At 58.2% G+C, this 18,034-nt stretch overlaps 1 protein-coding gene across 13 annotated transcripts in view; it reads left to right on the forward strand.

Annotated features, from left to right (window-relative positions):
* Nucleotides 1-18,034, forward strand: part of CACNA1E (calcium voltage-gated channel subunit alpha1 E) — a 366,950-nt gene that overhangs the window by 231,839 nt on the left and 117,077 nt on the right. For all 13 annotated transcript variants that reach the window (XR_011381220.1, XM_070054903.1, XM_070054898.1 and 10 more), the window contains 1 exon segment: nt 15,444-15,547. Coding sequence is in view for 12 of the 13 variants with exons in the window: in XM_070054903.1 (XP_069911004.1) it covers nt 15,444-15,547 (104 nt within the window). In the remaining variant the exon portion in view is untranslated.

An 18,034-nucleotide genomic window follows, 5' to 3' on the forward strand; every position in this document is an offset into this window, starting at 1 on the left:
TGTAAGGGGTGTGCAGTGTACAGGAGGGGTACAGTGTGAGGGGTGCAGTGTACAGGAGGGGTGCTGTGTGAGGGGTGCAGTGTACAGGAGGGGTGCTGTGTGAGGGGTGCAGTGTACAGGAGGGGTGCAGTGTACAGGAGGGGTGCTGTGTGAGGGGTGCAGTGTACAGGAGGGGTGCTGTGTGAGGGGTGCAGTGTACAGGAGGGGTGTTGTGAGGGGTGCAGTGTACAGGAGGGGTGCAGTGTACAGGAGGGGTACAGTGTGAGGGGTGTGCAGTGTGTAGGAGGGGGTGCTGGGTGGGTGTGCAGTGGTGTGGGAGGACACTGCTGCCTGTATGCGTGCTGGGTGGAACACTGGGCTTCTCCCCCAGGGTCATCGCTGTGACAGCTCCAGGAAAGTGAGGCTGCTGTTTGTTCCCCACATACTCCCCCAGCGACTGGGCTGATGCTCGCTTGAGTGTTGTTTAGGGTCGTGCCCCCCCCACCTGCCTCCACTCTCTGCCTCTCTCCTTCTCCGCTGCTATAATGACATTCAGTTCATTTTAGTGTTGAAATAAATCATTTCTGCTTCTCCAAGCTCCATCTGATATATCAGAAACACCCTCTGCTCCTGACGCCTAGGCTGCTGTCGATGGGCTCAGTGAGGGAGGGAAACTGGAAGCTGTAGAGGGTGGCATGGACCTGGAAACCTGTCCTGCGTGGCAGCCTCAGCGTCTGGCTGCCCTGCAGGCGGCCTGTCCCGAGCTGGCCTGGGTGCTGGGGTCCCAGGAACTTGCCATTTCCTCCGACTGATCCCCAGATCCCCGGGGTGGGGCTCTCTGACAAGCTTGTGATGAACTGCGTGTGCACACCATAGCTGTGGAACCTTTGCCCCACCAGCAGCAGGTTGACTTGATTGTGGCTCAAGAGAGCAGCCTGTGTGGTGGACATTGGAGGGGCACCTGCTGTCTCCAGGGTGCCCGCAGGAAGCACTAACCCTCAAGCACAGCCTCCCCTCGGAAGTGCAGTCCAGACAGTGGCTTCCAGGGCTCCCAGAAGTCACGCGTGTGCTGCTTTCTTCACTGAACACGCCTGAGATGCAGGTGCTGCCACGTGTTGGCTTCGTGCACATCAGCTACACACCAAGTGTGTGTTTGCTGCGGTGTGTGTCCTGTGTGCGTTACAGGTTTCTGGGAGGCTGACCCTGCGTCAGGCTGGGTCAGTGTTTGCAAGCAAGGCCGGGGCAGCAGGGAGGGCGCAGCTGGGAGCCAGGCACCTCGCCATCCCCTCCAGGAGTCCAGATCCCTTCTTGTCGCCATGGCTGGCGCTTCCTGAGCTCCCTCTGTTTGCCAGGGCTCAAACTGAGTGTTTTAGCCATATTGTTTCTAACCCATGTACAGCATACACTGTAACCCTTACACAGCACCCCCTGGACACCACACTCCTCACACTGTACCGCATCCGGTACCACTGTACCCCACACGGTACGAGAGCCATGTTGTTCCTAACCCTTGTACAGCATACACTATAACCCTCACACAGCACCCCCTGGACACCACACTCCTCACACTGTACCGCATCCGGTACCACTGTACCCCACACGGTACGAGAGCCATGTTGTTCCTAACCCTTGTACAGCATACACTATAACCCTCACACAGCACCCCCTGGACACCACACACCTCACACTGTACCCCACACGGTGCAAGAGCCATATTGTTCCTAACCCTTGTACAGCATACACTGTAACCCTCACACAGCACCCCTCCTGGACACCACACTCCTCACACTGTACCCTACACGGTACAAGAGCCATGGTGTTCCTAACCCTTGTACAGCATACACTGTAACCCTCACACAGCACCCCTCCTGGACACCACACACCTCACACTGTACCCTACACGGTACGAGAGCCATGTTGTTCCTAACCCTTGTACAGCATACACTGTAACCCTCACACAGCACCCCTCCTGGACACCACACTCCTCACACTGTACCCTACACGGTACAAGAGCCATGTTGTTCCTAACCCTTGTACAGCATACACTGTAACCCTCACACAGCACCCCTCCTGGACACCACACTCCTCACACTGTACCCTACACGGTACAAGAGCCATGGTGTTCCTAACCCTTGTACAGCATACATTGTAACCCTCACACAGCACCCCTCCTGGACACCACACTCCTCACACTGTACCCTACACGGTACAAGAGCCATGTTGTTCCTAACCCATGCATCTCAGAGATGAGGCAGCTCAGGCCCAGAAAGACTTACTGGGAGTGTACGGCTGGCCACGTAGCTGTGGGAGGGCCCCCTGTCTGACCCCACTGCCTGTGTCCTGCCTCGGGCAAGGACCCCCCTTCTGGCCTGACAACTTACAAAAGTCACTGGGCTGTTCCATGAGTGCACGGCCGGGACTTTCAGGACTGCAGCTGGCATTTTCCTGTGAGACCCTAGGGTCCAGTTCTGGTGAGTGCATCATGGCCCTTGGGTGACTGGCAGCCCCCAACTCTCTGCTTCCTGTGTCCACGTCCTTGGCTGTGGGTGCAGTAGCGAGCGCTGAGGCTGTCTTGTGGGAGTCCTTGCTGTCCATCTTGCTGTCTGCGAGCTGTGACCTCTCTGGGCCCTGCATTCTTGCCTTTGTTGGTCATCACATGATACAAGAGGAGAAATCCCCCAGGCCACCCCTCAAAAGTGATTCCAGCAGGCTCTCTGCGCACGGCCCTGCTGCTGCTGCTTGGACTGCCTGTGCCGGACGGGTTTGCTCAGACGCCAGCTTGTGAACCGGCCTGTGAGTCTTGGCTTTGGCAGTGAGTGCTCAGCGGCTGACCGGCTGTAAACCCCGGTGTGTTGGGTTGTTTCCCTAGAGCGTGAGGGGCCTGTGCATCTGCTCGTTCCACAGCTCCAGCCCAGTTGTGGTCAAGGAGCAGTGTGGCGTGCATCTGCCCGTAGTGCCCTGGGAGTGCCAGCGATTCCCGGCCCAGAGCGGAGACGACCCGGGCAGCCTCGGCCTCCGTCCTTGTGTGTCCTGATCCTGTGCTTTGTCTGGCGTCTGGAGTGACCCTTCCTTGTCCCTAAGTTCATTGCCCCCTGAGCCCCACAGCTGGGTGGGCTCTCCCTCTTCTGTAAGTCGCCTGGCAGCCTGGCTGTCCTTGTAAGGCTGGGGTATGACCCGGAGGCAGACCTGGGGTGAGGGGAACAGACCAGGGGGAGGGGCACAGACCCAGGGTGAGGGACAGGGACCCAGGCCGCACAGTGGCTCTCAGCCGAGGTGTCTGTACCACCTGTGGGCTCAGTTCTCCCTTCAACCCTCTGTGGCAAGACCAGGGCAGAACCTGTATGGGGAGATTCTCATTCACACTCTCCTCTCACTGCCAGGTGAGTCCTTGTGCAGGGCCAGGTGCTCCTGGTGCGTCTGAGGCTTGGTCGTCCACAGAGGAGTGGAGGAGGGGGCTGCACCTATGGCCATGCCAGTGCCCAGCTGAGGTCACGAGGTCACAGATGCCCTTGTCCTTGAGCAGGTGTGCCATGACTCAGTTCCCTCACTCCCTCCTTCCACATCTCTCCGTGTGACTCCTGGCTTCTGGCTTCTCCTGTCTCACTTCCTTGTGTTACTCCTGGGTCCTTCAGCTTAGCACTGGGGCTACTTGTGCACTCCTTTGGCCAAGGGTCCCCAAATGTGAGTAGGTAGGGCCCAGGGGGCTTTGTCTCAATCCTGTAGTTAGAGCAACAGAACAGCACTGATTGTGGGATTCTCAGAGTTCTCAAGGCCCCGGTCCAAAATCTGATGAGGATACAGTCTCTGCTTCCAAGGTAGCACCTTAATATTTTTCAAATTTGTATTTATTTGAAAGGCAGACAGGCCAGCACACACACACACTCACACACACTCTCTCTCTCATGCACACACACACACACACACACAGAGAGAGAGAGAGAGAGAGAGAGAGAGAGAGAGAGAGAGAAGCAGAGATCTTCCATCCACTGATTCACTCCAAATGCCCGCAATAGCTGGGGTTGGGTCAGACCCAGGACAGGAGCAGGAGCCTCGTCTGGGTTCCCCCACAGGGGCCCAGGAACGTCAGCTGAAACTGCTGCCTCCCAGGGCACATCAGCAGGAAGCTGGAGTCAGAAACAGCAGTCACTTCTCAAATCCAGGCATTCTGATATGAGAAGCAAGTATCCACCTCAAGTGGTGCCCGTTTTTTGTTAAAGATTTTTTTTATTTATTTGAAGGAGTTATGGGGGAAGTGGGGAGATCGTCCATCTGTTGGGTCACTCCCCAGATGGCTGCAATCCCAGATGGCTCCTGGGCCAGGCAGAACCCAGGAACCAGGATCATCACCCAGATCTCTCACTTGGGTGGCAGGGGTCCAACACTTGAGCCATCTTTCACTGCTTTTCTGAGGCCATTAGCAGGGAGTTGGATGGGAAGTGGAGCAGTCAGGGCACCAACTGGTGCCCATGTTGGATGCTGGCATCACAGGCAGTGTCTTTACTGCACCACATGCCAGTCCATCAAGTGGTAGTCTAACTGTTACATCCGTCCTGGGCATTAGGCAGGAAGATGAAAGGCAGCAGAGGGGCTGGCGCTGTGGCATAGCAGGTAAAGCCGTTGCCTGCAGTGCCAGCATCCCATATGGGCGCCGATTCAAGTCCCAGCTGCTCCACTTCCAATCCAGCTCTCTGCTATGGCCTGGGAAAGCAGTGGAAGATGGCCCAGGTGCTTGGGCCCCTGCACTCTTGTGGGAGACCCAGAAGAAGCTCCTGGCTCCTGGCTTCAGAATGGCATGGCTCCAGCTGTTGCAGCCATCGGGAAGTGAACCAGCAAATGGAAGACCTCTCCCCCCCACCTCTGCCTCTGCCTCTCTGTAACGCTGCCTTTCAAATAAATCAATCAGTCTTTTAAAAAGAAAGAAAAAAAGAGGGCACAGTCTCTTCCACTGATCTCAGGGAGTCTACCTGCTGCTCCCCCAGAAGGCCCTGCCTCCCAGCATGGTTGCAAGGGGACTCACTTTCTGACCTGTAGATCTGGGCTTGTGTGGCCCCCAGTGGGCTCATTAAAAGGTTGATTTCAGAGACTCCACTATGTCCTCATCTGAGGCTGCGCTGGGAGCCAGCAGTGTGTGTGGTGCTGAGGCTGCAGGCCCGGGGCCGTCCTCTGAGAGCCGCTGCTCCAGTCAGAATGGTGGCAGCTGGACGTTTCCTTTTCTCCCTGTCACAGGGATTTGCTCCTTCGTCCATTCCCACCCAGGTACACTGAGCCCCACTCAGTGTCGGGCACCATGGCCACTTGTCACTGCAGGTGGTGGGTAAACTTGTGTGATGTGAAAGTAAAACAGGGCTAGAGAGAGGCAGCCGTCTCCCTGTGCGTGGCAGAAAACCCGAGTGAGCTGGCGCTCCTTCGTTGCTTTCCTCTACCGAGGAGCATTGACTCAGGGCCCCGAGCCCAGAGCCTGACCTGTTCCAACAAGACGAAAATCTGCTGTGTCCAGGCCTGGCAGACTGCCTGGTGCAGGGGTCAGAAGACGGGCTGCAGCCTCGGGTGGCTTCTCAACCTCCCTGGCCTCAGTCCCTGGCCAAGGAAAGAGCAGCGTGGTGCTGATGTTGGCTCTGAGGGACTGTGGGGAAGATTACGTCACAGTGGGGCTACCATGTGCTTAACGTGCAGACTGTGCATGGCGGTTGCTGCTGACTCTATCAGTGCATTTGACCTGCGCACGAACACTCCAGAAATGGCCCAGAGAGAAGTGTGTGCTCCTGACTCAAGGGGTCTCCAGGATTTAGCCCAGATTGGGGGTGGGGGGTAGGGGTGGCCTGGATGTGGATTTCAGGATCCAGGGGCAGGCCTGAAAGGCCCCAGATGTCCCATCAGAGGAAACTAGCACCAGATTCCCTTCACGGGGAGGGGTGCAGGAGCCTGCAGGTGTCTGGGAGTCTGATGGGTTCTTTCAAGGCATCGCCAGCTGAGGGAGGGTCTCCAGCTGACCAAGCAAAGGGGTGGGGGTGGGCAAGCCCTAAGACTGGAGTGTGAGGGATCCACGCTGAGCCTTGCCTGGCCCAACCCTCAGGAGAACCAGGGCCGCTTCTCTGCGAGGTTCTCTGCCTTGTCCCCTCGGTGCAGGGGCCAGCGCTGTGCTGTCCGCAGTCCCTGGACGGCCCTGCGGTGACACTGAGCTTTCTGTCCTTCTCTGTCCTTGAGAGCTGCGGATCCTTTTGTTTTAAAATAAATGAATGGATGAATTTTATTTATTGAGAAAGCAGAGGGACAGAGTGACAGGAGGGAGAGATCTTTGTCTATCGGTTTACTCTTCAAATACCTGCACCAGCTGGAAGCGAGCCAGAACAAGGCCAGGCGCCTGGAGCTCCATCCAGGTCTCCAAAGTGGGTGGCAGGGGCCCAAGCCCTTGGGCCATGTTCATTTGTCCTCCCAGTGTAGTACCAGGATGGTAGGTCAGAAGCAGAGCAGCCAGGACTCAACAAGAAATGCTGGGACCAAGAGCAGAGCCTAGGTGCTTGCTCTGGGATGCAGGTCCCCACTGCTGAGCCCAGCGCCTGCCCCGACCGCGTGCCGGGTGCTCCGGGAAGCATGGTCCGTGCTTATGCCCTGAGTCAAGTCTGAAAGGGCAGTGCTGTGTGGAGGTGGAGTCAGGTCCTGTTCTGATCCTCCCGAGCTCATCTGAGATGTGGGGACACAGCTGCTCCCGAGGGGATTAGGAGGTCTGGGTGACAGGACGGTTTGGCAGGGCTGGTTGAGCTGTCCTGAGACTGCCCTGGTCCTGTGAACTCTGCCCCCGCCCCACCTCCAAGTGCCTGAATCTCCTGCAGGAAACCTTCCTCAGCAGCGTGCTCCGTCAGAGCCATGCATGCAGTTACTACTTGTTTACTTAGTCACTCAGCAAACACAGGCACCTCCTGGGGTGAAGCTGAGGTCAGAGCAGACACACAGGTGACACCTGCCCCTCCTGCAGTGTGCCTGGCTTTGCACAGAGGCCAGCCTTGTGACTTCAGAGCACAGTGCCGTGGTTTGAGTGCAGGGAGTGGGGAGCCGCTGTCACCGGGAAGATTTTCAGTGTTCAGCCAGGGGAGAAACCTGGGGATGGCCCTCTAGGCAGGTGGGCAGGAGCATGGAGATGGGGCGAGCCTGACCAGAGGCAGGCCTGGGTGTGTGGCTTGGAGTGCATGGGAGGGCGTGGGGGCTTGGCAAGGGCAGTCCCTGGGCGCATTAAGCAGGGAGGAATGGGGCGAGATTTGCTGGTTCTATACACACACTGTCTCCCACGTACCAGCCAGGAGCTGCCTGTGCTGGTCTTCGGACCTCACCCAGCATTCTGCTCAGAGAAGCAATGCTGTTAGGGTGTGGGCGTCACAGGAGATGGGGGGTGGAGCACTTGGATAGGATCACAGGGGGCTCCCCTGGCCCTGCTGCTGCAGACACAGCATCTGGGCCCTGTTCTCAGTGTGCTGCCAGTGTGGATGCAGTGGTCATTTCTGTCTGGACCCCGGCCCAGGCAGCATGGTGCCTTAAGGTCCACCTGGGTGAGGATTCTGCCCCTCCAGAGATGACAGTAAGAGCAGAGTCTGCCCCGGTCTCCAGCAGGGGATGCAATGAATGCAGCCATCTCGCAGCCTGTGTTCTCCTGCCTTGCTGTGCCCAGCCCTGAGCTGCTTAGGGGAAGAGGCCTGGGGCATCGCGTTGGGGCACAGAGAATGAGGACTGCTCCTCGGGGGATGAGGGCCAGAGCAGAGGAGTTCCCAAGAGAGAAGGAGGTAGGGAGCATGGGGTCTGAGCCAGTGGGGACCCAGGTCTGTGTCTGGTGGAGGCTCCTCCGTCAGGAGCCTCAGGGTCGCAGGCGGGTCACTGGGCACAGTAATTCCTGTAAATGGCACTTGGGTGGCACCCTCCTGAGGCTGTCACTCCCTGAGCTCCCTGGCGGCCAGGAAGGTGAAGGCAGTGAGATCTGTGCACACCTGTGTCCGGGCGCCGTGGGGGAACCCAGACGCCTCCCTCCCCTGTGTGCTCTCAGGTGGCCCCTGATTCCAGAGGTGTAGCCCTGGGTTCAGGCTGTTGGAGCCGGAGCTGGGCTGTGCAGCCTCAAAGCGTGTGTGGTACAATGGTTGCTCTCGACAGAGCTGTCTGATGCCGAATAACTCAACTTCTCAGAATCCATACGTAATCTGGGGCTTTGTCCCTGGCGTCACCCTTCTTGGGAAATCCGAGTGAGTTGTTTGCGGACAGAGAGTCCGTTGTGCAGCTGACGTCTCTGCATGCAGTGGGGGAAACCAGATACCCGCACGGCGGAATGCCAGCCTCACCACTGCCTGCTCATCACCGGGTGGTACTGAGGCTGGCAGAGGAGGATGCAGTTCTGCCGCGTGGGAGGGAGCTGGGGTGCCAGAGAGACGGAGGCAGTGAGGATGGTCTGTCCACTCGTGGGCACTGGCCTCCTGCACTCGGGCAGGGCACACTCCCACGTGTGCAGAGTCCGTGTGCTCCTGCGAGGAGTGGAGCCTAGGGGCGGCTCTGGGGGCCGAGTTGTGTTCTCGAGTGCTGGAGGACTCCTGATTGTGGAGCAAGGGGCCAGGAGAGGGATGCATGAAACCCAACGATGGAGGCGGCCCTCTGGCTCTTCCACCACCACCCCACTCGGCCTGCCTGTCTCCCCTCCCCCCGCCCCCTGCCAAGCTGGTGCTGCTTTACTCCATAAGGTTAGAGGAAATGGAAGACAATCAGGTCGTCAGCTCAGGCCGCTTCCAGATGGGATCCTGAGGCCAGAACACTAAAGTGCAAAGCAAGGAGAGGGAGCAGGGACTTGGAGATTACAGGGTGGAGAGGAGGGGGGTGCACAGGCTGAGGCCAGCAGCCCTGGGCTGGGGCCAGCATTGTTGCACAGTGGTTGCGCTGAAGCTTAACCATGTTGGAGCACCATTTTGAGTCCGAGCTGCTCTGCTTCCAATCCAGCTCCCTGCTAATGCAGGAAAGCAAAGGGAGATGGCTTAAGCACTTGGGCCCCTGCACCCATGTGGGAGATCTGAGATGCCGAGAGTTGAGCGCTCACCTAGACTGGGGAGACCAGCAGTTCCTGGCAGGAGGGCAGCACCTGAGTGCTACACGTGAGTGGTGATACACGTATCATGCAACACCTGACGACCACAGGACGAGTGCCCAGTGTCCACACACATGCATGTATCACGCAACACCTGACACCACAGGACGAGTGCCCAGTGTCCACACACATACATGTATCACGCAACACCTGACACCACAGGACGAGTGCCCAGTGTCCACACACATACATGTATCACGCAACACCTGACACCACAGGACGAGTGCCCAGTGTCCACACACATACATGTATCACGCAACACCTGACACCACAGGACGAGTGCCCAGTGTCCACACACATACATGTATCACACAACACCTGACACCACAGGATGGGTACCCAGTGTCCACACACACATACATGTATCACACATCCATTGTCCACACACATACATATATCATGCAACACCTGACGACCACAGGACGGGTGCCCAGTGTCCACACACATACATGTATCACGCAACACCTGACACCACAGGACGAGTGCCCAGTGTCCACACACATACATGTATCACGCAACACCTGACACCACAGGACGAGTGCCCAGTGTCCACACACATACATGTATCACGCAACACCTGACACCACAGGACGAGTGCCCAGTGTCCACACACATACATGTATCACGCAACACCTGACACCACAGGACGAGTGCCCAGTGTCCACACACATACATGTATCACGCAACACCTGACACCACAGGATGGGTACCCAGTGTCCACACACACATACATGTATCACACAACCATTGTCCACACACATACATATATCATGCAACACCTGACGACCACAGGACGGGTGCCCAGTGTCCACACACACATACATGTATCACGCAACACCTGACGACCACAGGATGGGTGCCCAGTGTCTACACACATACATGCATCATGCAACCTCTGACACCACAGGACGGGTGCCCAGTGTCCACACACACATACACGTATCATGCAACACCTGACGACCACAGGACGGGTGCCCAGTATCCACACACATACATGTATCACACAACACCTGACACCACAGGACGGATGCCCAGTGTCCACACACATACATGTATCATGCAACACCTGACACCACAGGACGGGTGCCCAGTGTCCACACACATACACACATCATGCAACCAGTGTCCACACACATACATATATCATGCAACACCTGACACCACAGGACGGGTGCCCAGTATCCACACACATACATGTATCACGCAACACCTGACACCACAGGACAGGTGCCCAGTATCCACACACACACATGTATCATGCAACACCTGACACCACAGGACAGGTGCCCAGTGTCCACACACATACACGCATCATGCAACCAGTGTCCACACACATACACATACCATGCAGCACCTGAGGACAGGTGCCCAGTGTCCACACACATACACCTGACACCACAGGACGGGTGCCCAGTGTCCACACACATACACACATCATGCAACACCTGAGGACAGGTGCCCAGTGTCCACATACACACACAGATATCGTGCAACGCCTGATGACCACAGGACGGGTGCCCAGTGTCAGGACACACCGTACCCACAGCAGAGGGCGCACCAGGCCTGGGCCCCGGCCCTCCTGGACTCACCTCCCTCCCTCTCCCTGAGCCTGCCTGCTGCTCCAGGGTCTCAGGAGCATGGCGCACCCTGGCTGTCCCTGGGGCCGCTGAGCTGCTGGTGTAGGGAGAGGTCCTGTGTTTATTGGAGGTGCTCCAGACCGGAGGCAGAGCACAGTGCCCAGCCGATGGCGGCCCCCTGGCTGGAAGCCAGCAGCTGCCCTTTCTCTGGGCTCCTGTCACTCTCTCCACGGCTTCCCCACACTGTCTTTTCAGGAGGCAGGGAAGACAGCCCTTGGGTTCGAGATTCAGGAGTGTGGTGTTGACTTCCCAGCTTGTCCTGGTTCTCTATGTATAAGACTGCTCTGGAGTCGTGTGTGTCCAGCTGTGGCCCCAAGCCTGCTCAGGTCCTCCGGGGGTCACTGGCTGGTCCGGGCTGAGGTGGCTGTCAGCAAGTGGGTGGACGATGTGTCTCAGTGTTCCGAGCCCTTGGCCTGCAGGGAGCCTGCCTGTGGGTGTATGGGTGGGTGCTCAGAGGACTGCAGGACCTGGAGAACCCTGCTGAGAAAGAGAGCCCTGATTCGGAGTCCCTGGGAACGGCCCTGAGCTGGGATTCCTGGGGGTTGCCTCTAAGGGATAGAGATGTGGTTTCAGAGTTTAGCCTCCGCTGCTCCCTCGCCTGCAGGCAGAGGCTGGGCCTCCCTTGCTCCGAGGAGCAGTCGGAAGTGGTGGCCCAGGGGAGCTGGTTTGTGACCACAGGGCACACATGTGAAGCAGGTATGAGCTGCTGGCAGCTGGGAGAGTACATCTGCTGCCCAAGCAGACCCGGGGGAGGAGCAGGGCTGGCCACGCACGGGCCACCGAGCCCTGGACAGTGGCAGGAGGGGAGGCCTGTGTCTCTCGGGTGACTCAGGGCCCAGGGAGGTGCTAAGACAGGATTTTCCCCTGAGGCTGTGAGGTCAGAGGGAGGTCTCCTGTGAGGAGGGGACACTGGTGCCTGCGCAGGAAGGCTCAGGAGGAGGCCGTAGGGTCATCTGGACATGACCGCAGGTATCTGCACTGTGAGAAAACCCAGCCAGGGTTCCTGCACGTCCTCCTGTGACGTCCACTGGGCCCTGGCCAGGGCTCCCTCACGTCTCACTGTTGAGCAGATCACTGCATTCATGTCTGAGACACAGACCCCAGCTGTGTGGGTGGGAACAGAGCTGTCACACTGGGTGCCAGCTGGAGGTGGGGGCCCAGGAGGGCAGGAGGACGTGGAGTGGTGGACTCCCCTGGGAGGGGCCAGCAGAGTTGTGAGATGAACGGCCTGACCGTTTTGGTGGCCTGGCCCGAGTCAGTTCATAACTGAGGATGTATCACCTGTGCTGGGGACAGAGCTCAAGGGCAGCAGGAATGGTAACTCTGGGGTCACAGCAGGGTCCACTGCCTAAGACAGCACAGGGCCGTCCCCATGGCCTCTCACCTGGCCTCCAGTACCTCTCAGGCCACAGTGCAGGAAACTGCTGCTGGCCAGCCGGGGCTTCGGCAGGTGCAACCTTCAAGCTAGGGAGCAGCTGCGGGACACTCTGTTTCTGATAGGGCCTAGGGTACCATCCCCGACTCTGGTCTCCTGCTCAGGGCTGCCTGTGGGGCCTGTGCCCAGGTGGGGGCCTGGCCCTGCCTACACAACCTGGGTCAGAGAAGCACAGCGTCCGCCTCCTCTGCCCCGCCCTCCTCCCCTGCAGATTAATGCGATAATTGGCGCGTGTGCCTGTTTACCCAGGACGTGGGTGGGCCCCCTCCCCCTCCAGGCAGGTTCCCAGAGGAACGTGCTCCCACGTCAGGACTGGTACCACCCAGCACTCCTGTCAGGTGGGCTTCCGCCCCCGGCCCCGCTGTCTGTCATGCTGTGTGCACGTGTGCACACGCCTCAGGGAGTCTGCAGGTGGAGAAGATAAGGGGGTGGAGGGGCGGGGCTGAGCAAGGAAGGTGTTGGGGGTGGCAAGAGCAGCAGTGCCTTAACCAAGAGGATGCTGACCCAGAGAAAAGCTGTCTGCAGGGCCTGACCCGTGGGAGGCGTCCCCAGGGGAGGCGGTTTCCTCCTGGGGCCAGCCAGGATCCAGCAGCAGTTTCGGAAGCTGAGTCTCTCGGCTGGGGTCTCGCTGCCAGGCCCCAGCAGGGCTGTCCCACGGTTGCTGTGTGAAATCGTGGCCGGCATCCCAGCTCCTTGCAGAGGGAGAAGATGGGACAGAGCCTTCTGCCCTCCCCCAGGGATGTCCTCCATGGCCACACGGCTTTCCTCAACCCTCTCCTGGTCCTGCCGTGAGGTCATGGGTGCTCATCTCAGGACGCTGAGGTGGCGCCTTGTCTGGGCAGTTTTAAGGTTTTCACAGTCGTGCGTCACAAGGAAATGGAAGCCCCGATATTTACCAGGGGATCACCTGCCCACTTCCCAGGGGACGGGTCCCTGGTCCAGGAGAGAGACGCGCGGGGCTGGAGGCCCCCTGGCTGGAAGGATGGGGGGGGGGGGGTGCTGAGCGGAAGCTGAGTGGTGGGCGTGGCAGGGGTGTGGAAGGGATGACGGACAGGGACTCCGCGGAGCCGTCTCTGCAGCAGGACCCTGCGGGCTTCCCCCTCCAGCACACACACTGGGGCCTGCGTCTCCCAGCTCTGCCTTCCCTCCTGCACACCCCATTCTGCTCCGTGTTCCTCTGGAGGGCCCTGGCACTGTGGGTCAGGTGTGCAGCATCTGCCAGATTGAGACGGGGTTCGGGAGGAGCTGTGTCAGTCCGTTTTTAACGGGAGACTCATCTAATGAAAACGGTGGCCATTGGTGAGTTAGTTGAGCACCTGTGTGCTGATCTCCATGTAAGATGCTGGAGGCAGAGCCAAGCAGACCGCCCGGGAGAACCCAATCCTTCTCACAGAACCCTTGACTGCCGGGACACGCACTTCACTTTGCCCAAGCTGTGGCTGCTGCTGGGGCCGGAGAAGCCTGAAAGTCACAAGCTCCTCATCTCCGTCACTGAGCCCTGATCCCGACTCCGGGCTTAGCCTTCCTGTTGCCAAGGAAACTGAGGGGTGGGGCTAAGCCAAGGCCAAAGGGGAGAGCCTACCTCAGTCCTCTGGGTGTTCCATTGTAATCCTGAGTCAGGGCTGAGCTGCTCCACAGGGTCAAGAGGGGCGGCCTCGTGCCCAGGAGAGTCCTCGTCCCGTGTCCCTCGTGAAAACCTCCACTGCTCCCTGCTGACGTCAGCGGCCTTCTGCCAGGTGCCGCCCATGTCTCCCTGGCCTGCACTGAACTGACCAGGGCCACACGGGGAGACTGGCCTGGGCCTGGCCCTGCCTCCAGGCATCTCTTTTTAATGTTTACCCAGCTTCAGTCGCAGACAAGGCTGTTGAAAGGAGCCTGTCTTTCCCCTGTGTTCTGTGGACCAGGGCATCTGTGGGAGACAGGAAATGCGATGTCCTGGGGGAGGAGCAGAGACCGCAGGTCACAGGGACCAGGGGAGCCACAGGACACATCAGAGCTTCTGCAGTTGGGTAGCGAGGGAGGGAAGGTGAGTTTCTGCCCTGGGGATTCTGAGTTCTGGTCTAAATTTTAGGAATGCATTTGGCTGGATGGCCTTGTTTGCTCAGTGAACTGAGGATAAAACAGCTGTTGGAGTTTCAGATGGAATTAAAGTTTGTGTGTTGGGGGTGGGTGGGACAGGGCTGGGGGTGTCAAAGCCCCATGTGTGTGAAATGCAATCCAGGAAGGCCATGTGGAAAGACTGGGGGGGGGGGGGTCAAGGTCAGCTGGACAGGAAGTCGTGGCTGGGAGCCCAGTGTGATGGGAGCACATTTTAGATGGCTGCCCAGCTCAGGGTCAAGGTCCTGCCACAAGGACCTGCGGGAGCAGCCGACACTGGCTGCGTGTGCTGTGAGCCCTGCTCATCACCCGGGGGCCTTGCACACAGCCTCTGGTACGGGAGCGCAGAACACAGATTCCTGTGCGTTTTCTCAGTCCTTGTGTGGTAGATTTGTCCCTGGTCCATCGAAGGGCTTGTTGAGGCCGGGCCCAGGCCAGCTCTGAGCTGTGGCTCTGTGACAGGAGGACGACACCCAGACCTGGAGCCCAGGCTGGCAAGGTGCAGACAGTGCTGATTCCTTGCAAGCAGCCCTGGCAAGGCCTCACCAGCATCTGAGCGAGTGACAGACATAGTTTGCCTCTGTCTCTCCAAGAGTCACTCCAGATGAAAGTGCAAAGGCTAAGCCGTGTCACCCAGCCTTGTGAAGCCAGTGATGGTTCACATGCTGGGTTAGTTTGTCAGGTTAAGTGAGGGTGCTAGGAGATTCCAAGTCTGTAGTACAGACACCAAGCAGGCTGGTACGGAGCTCACTGTGTGTGTGCAGAGCGTGAGGGGGCTGTGGTGACCCAGGGTGGGAGTCAGGAGGCAGTGCCCCTTTCCTTTTTAAAGATTTAGTCATTTATTTGAAAGGGAGAGTGGCAGGTCAGGGCAGAGAATTGATCCACCTTCCATCTACGGGTTCGCTCCCTCAACAGCCACAACAGCAGGGCTGCGCCAGGCTGAAGCCCGGAGCCTGGAGGTCTGTCCGGTCTCCCACGTGGGTGGTGGGGGACAGGAAGCTGGATAAGAAGTGGAGCAGCTGTGGCTTGAACCGAGCCTGCGACAGGGGAGGCAGGCATCACAGCTGCGGCTGCACCCTCTGCGCCCCCGTGCTGGCTCTGAGCTGTGCTGTCCAGTCCTGGGTGAGTGGCAGGAAGGGGCGGCTTCCCCATGGCTGTGAGTAACAGGAGCCTCTGTTTCTTTCAGACCAATGATGCCTTAGGAGCCACCTGGAACTGGCTGTACTTCATCCCCCTCATCATCATCGGATCCTTCTTTGTGCTCAACCTGGTCCTGGGAGTGCTCTCCGGGTAAGCAGGGCTTCCTTGCCCTCTGACCTCTTAGTACCACCCCGTTAGCTGTCAGTCAGGAGACGTCTCCTGGGGAGCTGTGTGTGCTGGGCGCTGTTCTAGATGTGGGGACACAGCAGCGAGCTGTTCTCCCAGTCACCTTCATCTTTCTCAGGAATTAGAATTCCCCATGGACAGGGTGTCTGCTCGTCCACCCTGCGTTCGCTCTGGGCTGTGTGGGAGCCTGTGCTGGTTGTGGGGACACAGTGAGTGAGGGGGGGGATTCTCTGGGGAAATGGACATCAAATCCCACCCGAGTCAGCCGGCACTGGTCTGCAGGTCCTCAATGCCCAGTTTTGGGGCACAGTGAGGGGCCCATGTGTGTGCTGGGCGCAGTTCCTGCCTCAGCAAGCACAGTTTCCCTAGAAGACAACAGAAACGTGGACACGGGGGGAGGGGGTTCTCCCACTGGGCAGTGGAAGATGCAGATCTTGGTTTGGGAGCGTCTGTGCTCGGAGGCCATCAAGGACCATTGCTCCAAGAGCCGGGGTTTTCCTGGAGCAGGGAGTGTGCACCAGGGTGGCACAGACTCAGGAGCAGTGCCCCTAGCGAAGGGGAGAAACGGGGCTTGCCCCAGAAGGGCAGACGGGTGTACCCCAGGGACTTTACACGGGAACCAGACGTTCTCCAGGGGATCGCGGTGCTTTGTGGGTCATTTCTTGAAACTCCAGGGAAACAGGAAATGGACTTTAAGCAGAGCATGGGAGCAAGGGGGTGGGAGAGGAGCCAACTGACAAGGGCAGGACAGCTCAGGGGTTCCCAGGAAATGCAGTGACGCCCTGTGGGGTGGCCACGCAGGATGGCTGCAGTGGGTGTGTGTCAGCAGGCGCCAGGCTTGAGTGGAATCCTTGAGTGAGTGTCCAGGGCCCCTGCCCTCTCCGCCAGGGCACGTGGTCAGTGCTGTGGGCAACGAAGATGTTGATTTTCATTCGAGGTTCCTGAGCAGACTGGTACTGCGAGCAGATAGAAACAGAATATTTACCAGTGAGGGACAGACACACGCTCACACACGCGTGTGCTACTCACACGGAATAGACACACACTCACACATGCGTGTGCCACCCCACACAGAGAGGAATATTTACCAGTAAGGGAACAGACACACGCTCCCACATGTGTGTGCTACCCACATGGAATAGACACACGCTCACACACACATGTGCCACCCACACGGAGAGGACTATTTACCAGTGAGGGAACAGAGACACGCTCACATATGTGTGCCGCCCACACAGAGAGGAATATTTACCAGTGAGGGAATAGACACATGCTCACACATGCGTGCTGCCCACAGAGAGGAATATTTACCAGTGAGGGAACACACGCTCACACATGCGTGTGCCACCCCACACGGAGAGGACTATTTACCAGTGAGGGAACAGAGACACGCTCACATATGTGTGCCGCCCACACAGAGAGGAATATTTACCAGTGAGGGAATAGACACACGCTCACACACACATGTGCCACCCACATGGAGAGGACTATTTACCAGTGAGGGAACAGAGACACGCTCACATATGTGTGCCGCCCACACAGAGAGGAATATTTACCAGTGAGGGAATAGACACATGCTCACACATGCGTGCTGCCCACATGGAGAGGACTATTTACCAGTGAGGGAACAGAGACACGCTCACATATGTGTGCCGCCCACACAGAGAGGAATATTTACCAGTGAGGGAATAGACACACGCTCACACACACATGTGCCACCCACATGGAGAGGACTATTTACCAGTGAGGGAACAGAGACACGCTCACATATGTGTGCCGCCCACACAGAGAGGAATATTTACCAGTGAGGGAATAGACACATGCTCACACATGCGTGCTGCCCACAGAGAGGAATATTTACCAGTGAGGGAACACACGCTCACACATGCGTGTGCCACCCCACACAGAGAGGACTATTTACCAGTGAGGGAACAGAGACATGCTCACACACATGTGTGCCACCCACACAGAAATACCCAGAGAGTTTCCAGTAAATAGAAAGGAAAAGCTGAGAACGGAAGCTCAGCGGGAGAAGTCTGTCCAGGGTGTGCACGGTGGGGCACTGTCTGTCAGCTTCCACCGCTTTGTAGGGAAGGGGGTGGTACCCCAGTCAGATATACAGACTACAGACAGGGTGGGGTCTCAGCACGCGCCCTGGTCCCAGATGCGACAGGTGCATCCTGGGAAGGTGAGCGAATCAAATGGACAGTTAGACTGCAGCTTGCCTGAACTTTAACTCCAGCTCTGCCATGCCGCCAGGAGCCTCTTCTGGAGAGGAGAGGCCCAGGCTGTGTGAGAGCAGGGAGCAGGCCCCGCCCGTCAGCCACAGGGCTCGGCTCATTAGCTCTGCCTGTTGTAGATGACATGTGACAGCAGTCACTCGTCGCAAGACACACGCACCTGGAACATTCAGGAGTCTGTGGTGGGGAGGTGGGGGTGGCGTTGAATTTT

This window comes from Oryctolagus cuniculus, chromosome 13 (genome assembly GCF_964237555.1).
Source record: "Oryctolagus cuniculus chromosome 13, mOryCun1.1, whole genome shotgun sequence".
Lineage (NCBI taxonomy): Eukaryota > Metazoa > Chordata > Mammalia > Lagomorpha > Leporidae > Oryctolagus > Oryctolagus cuniculus.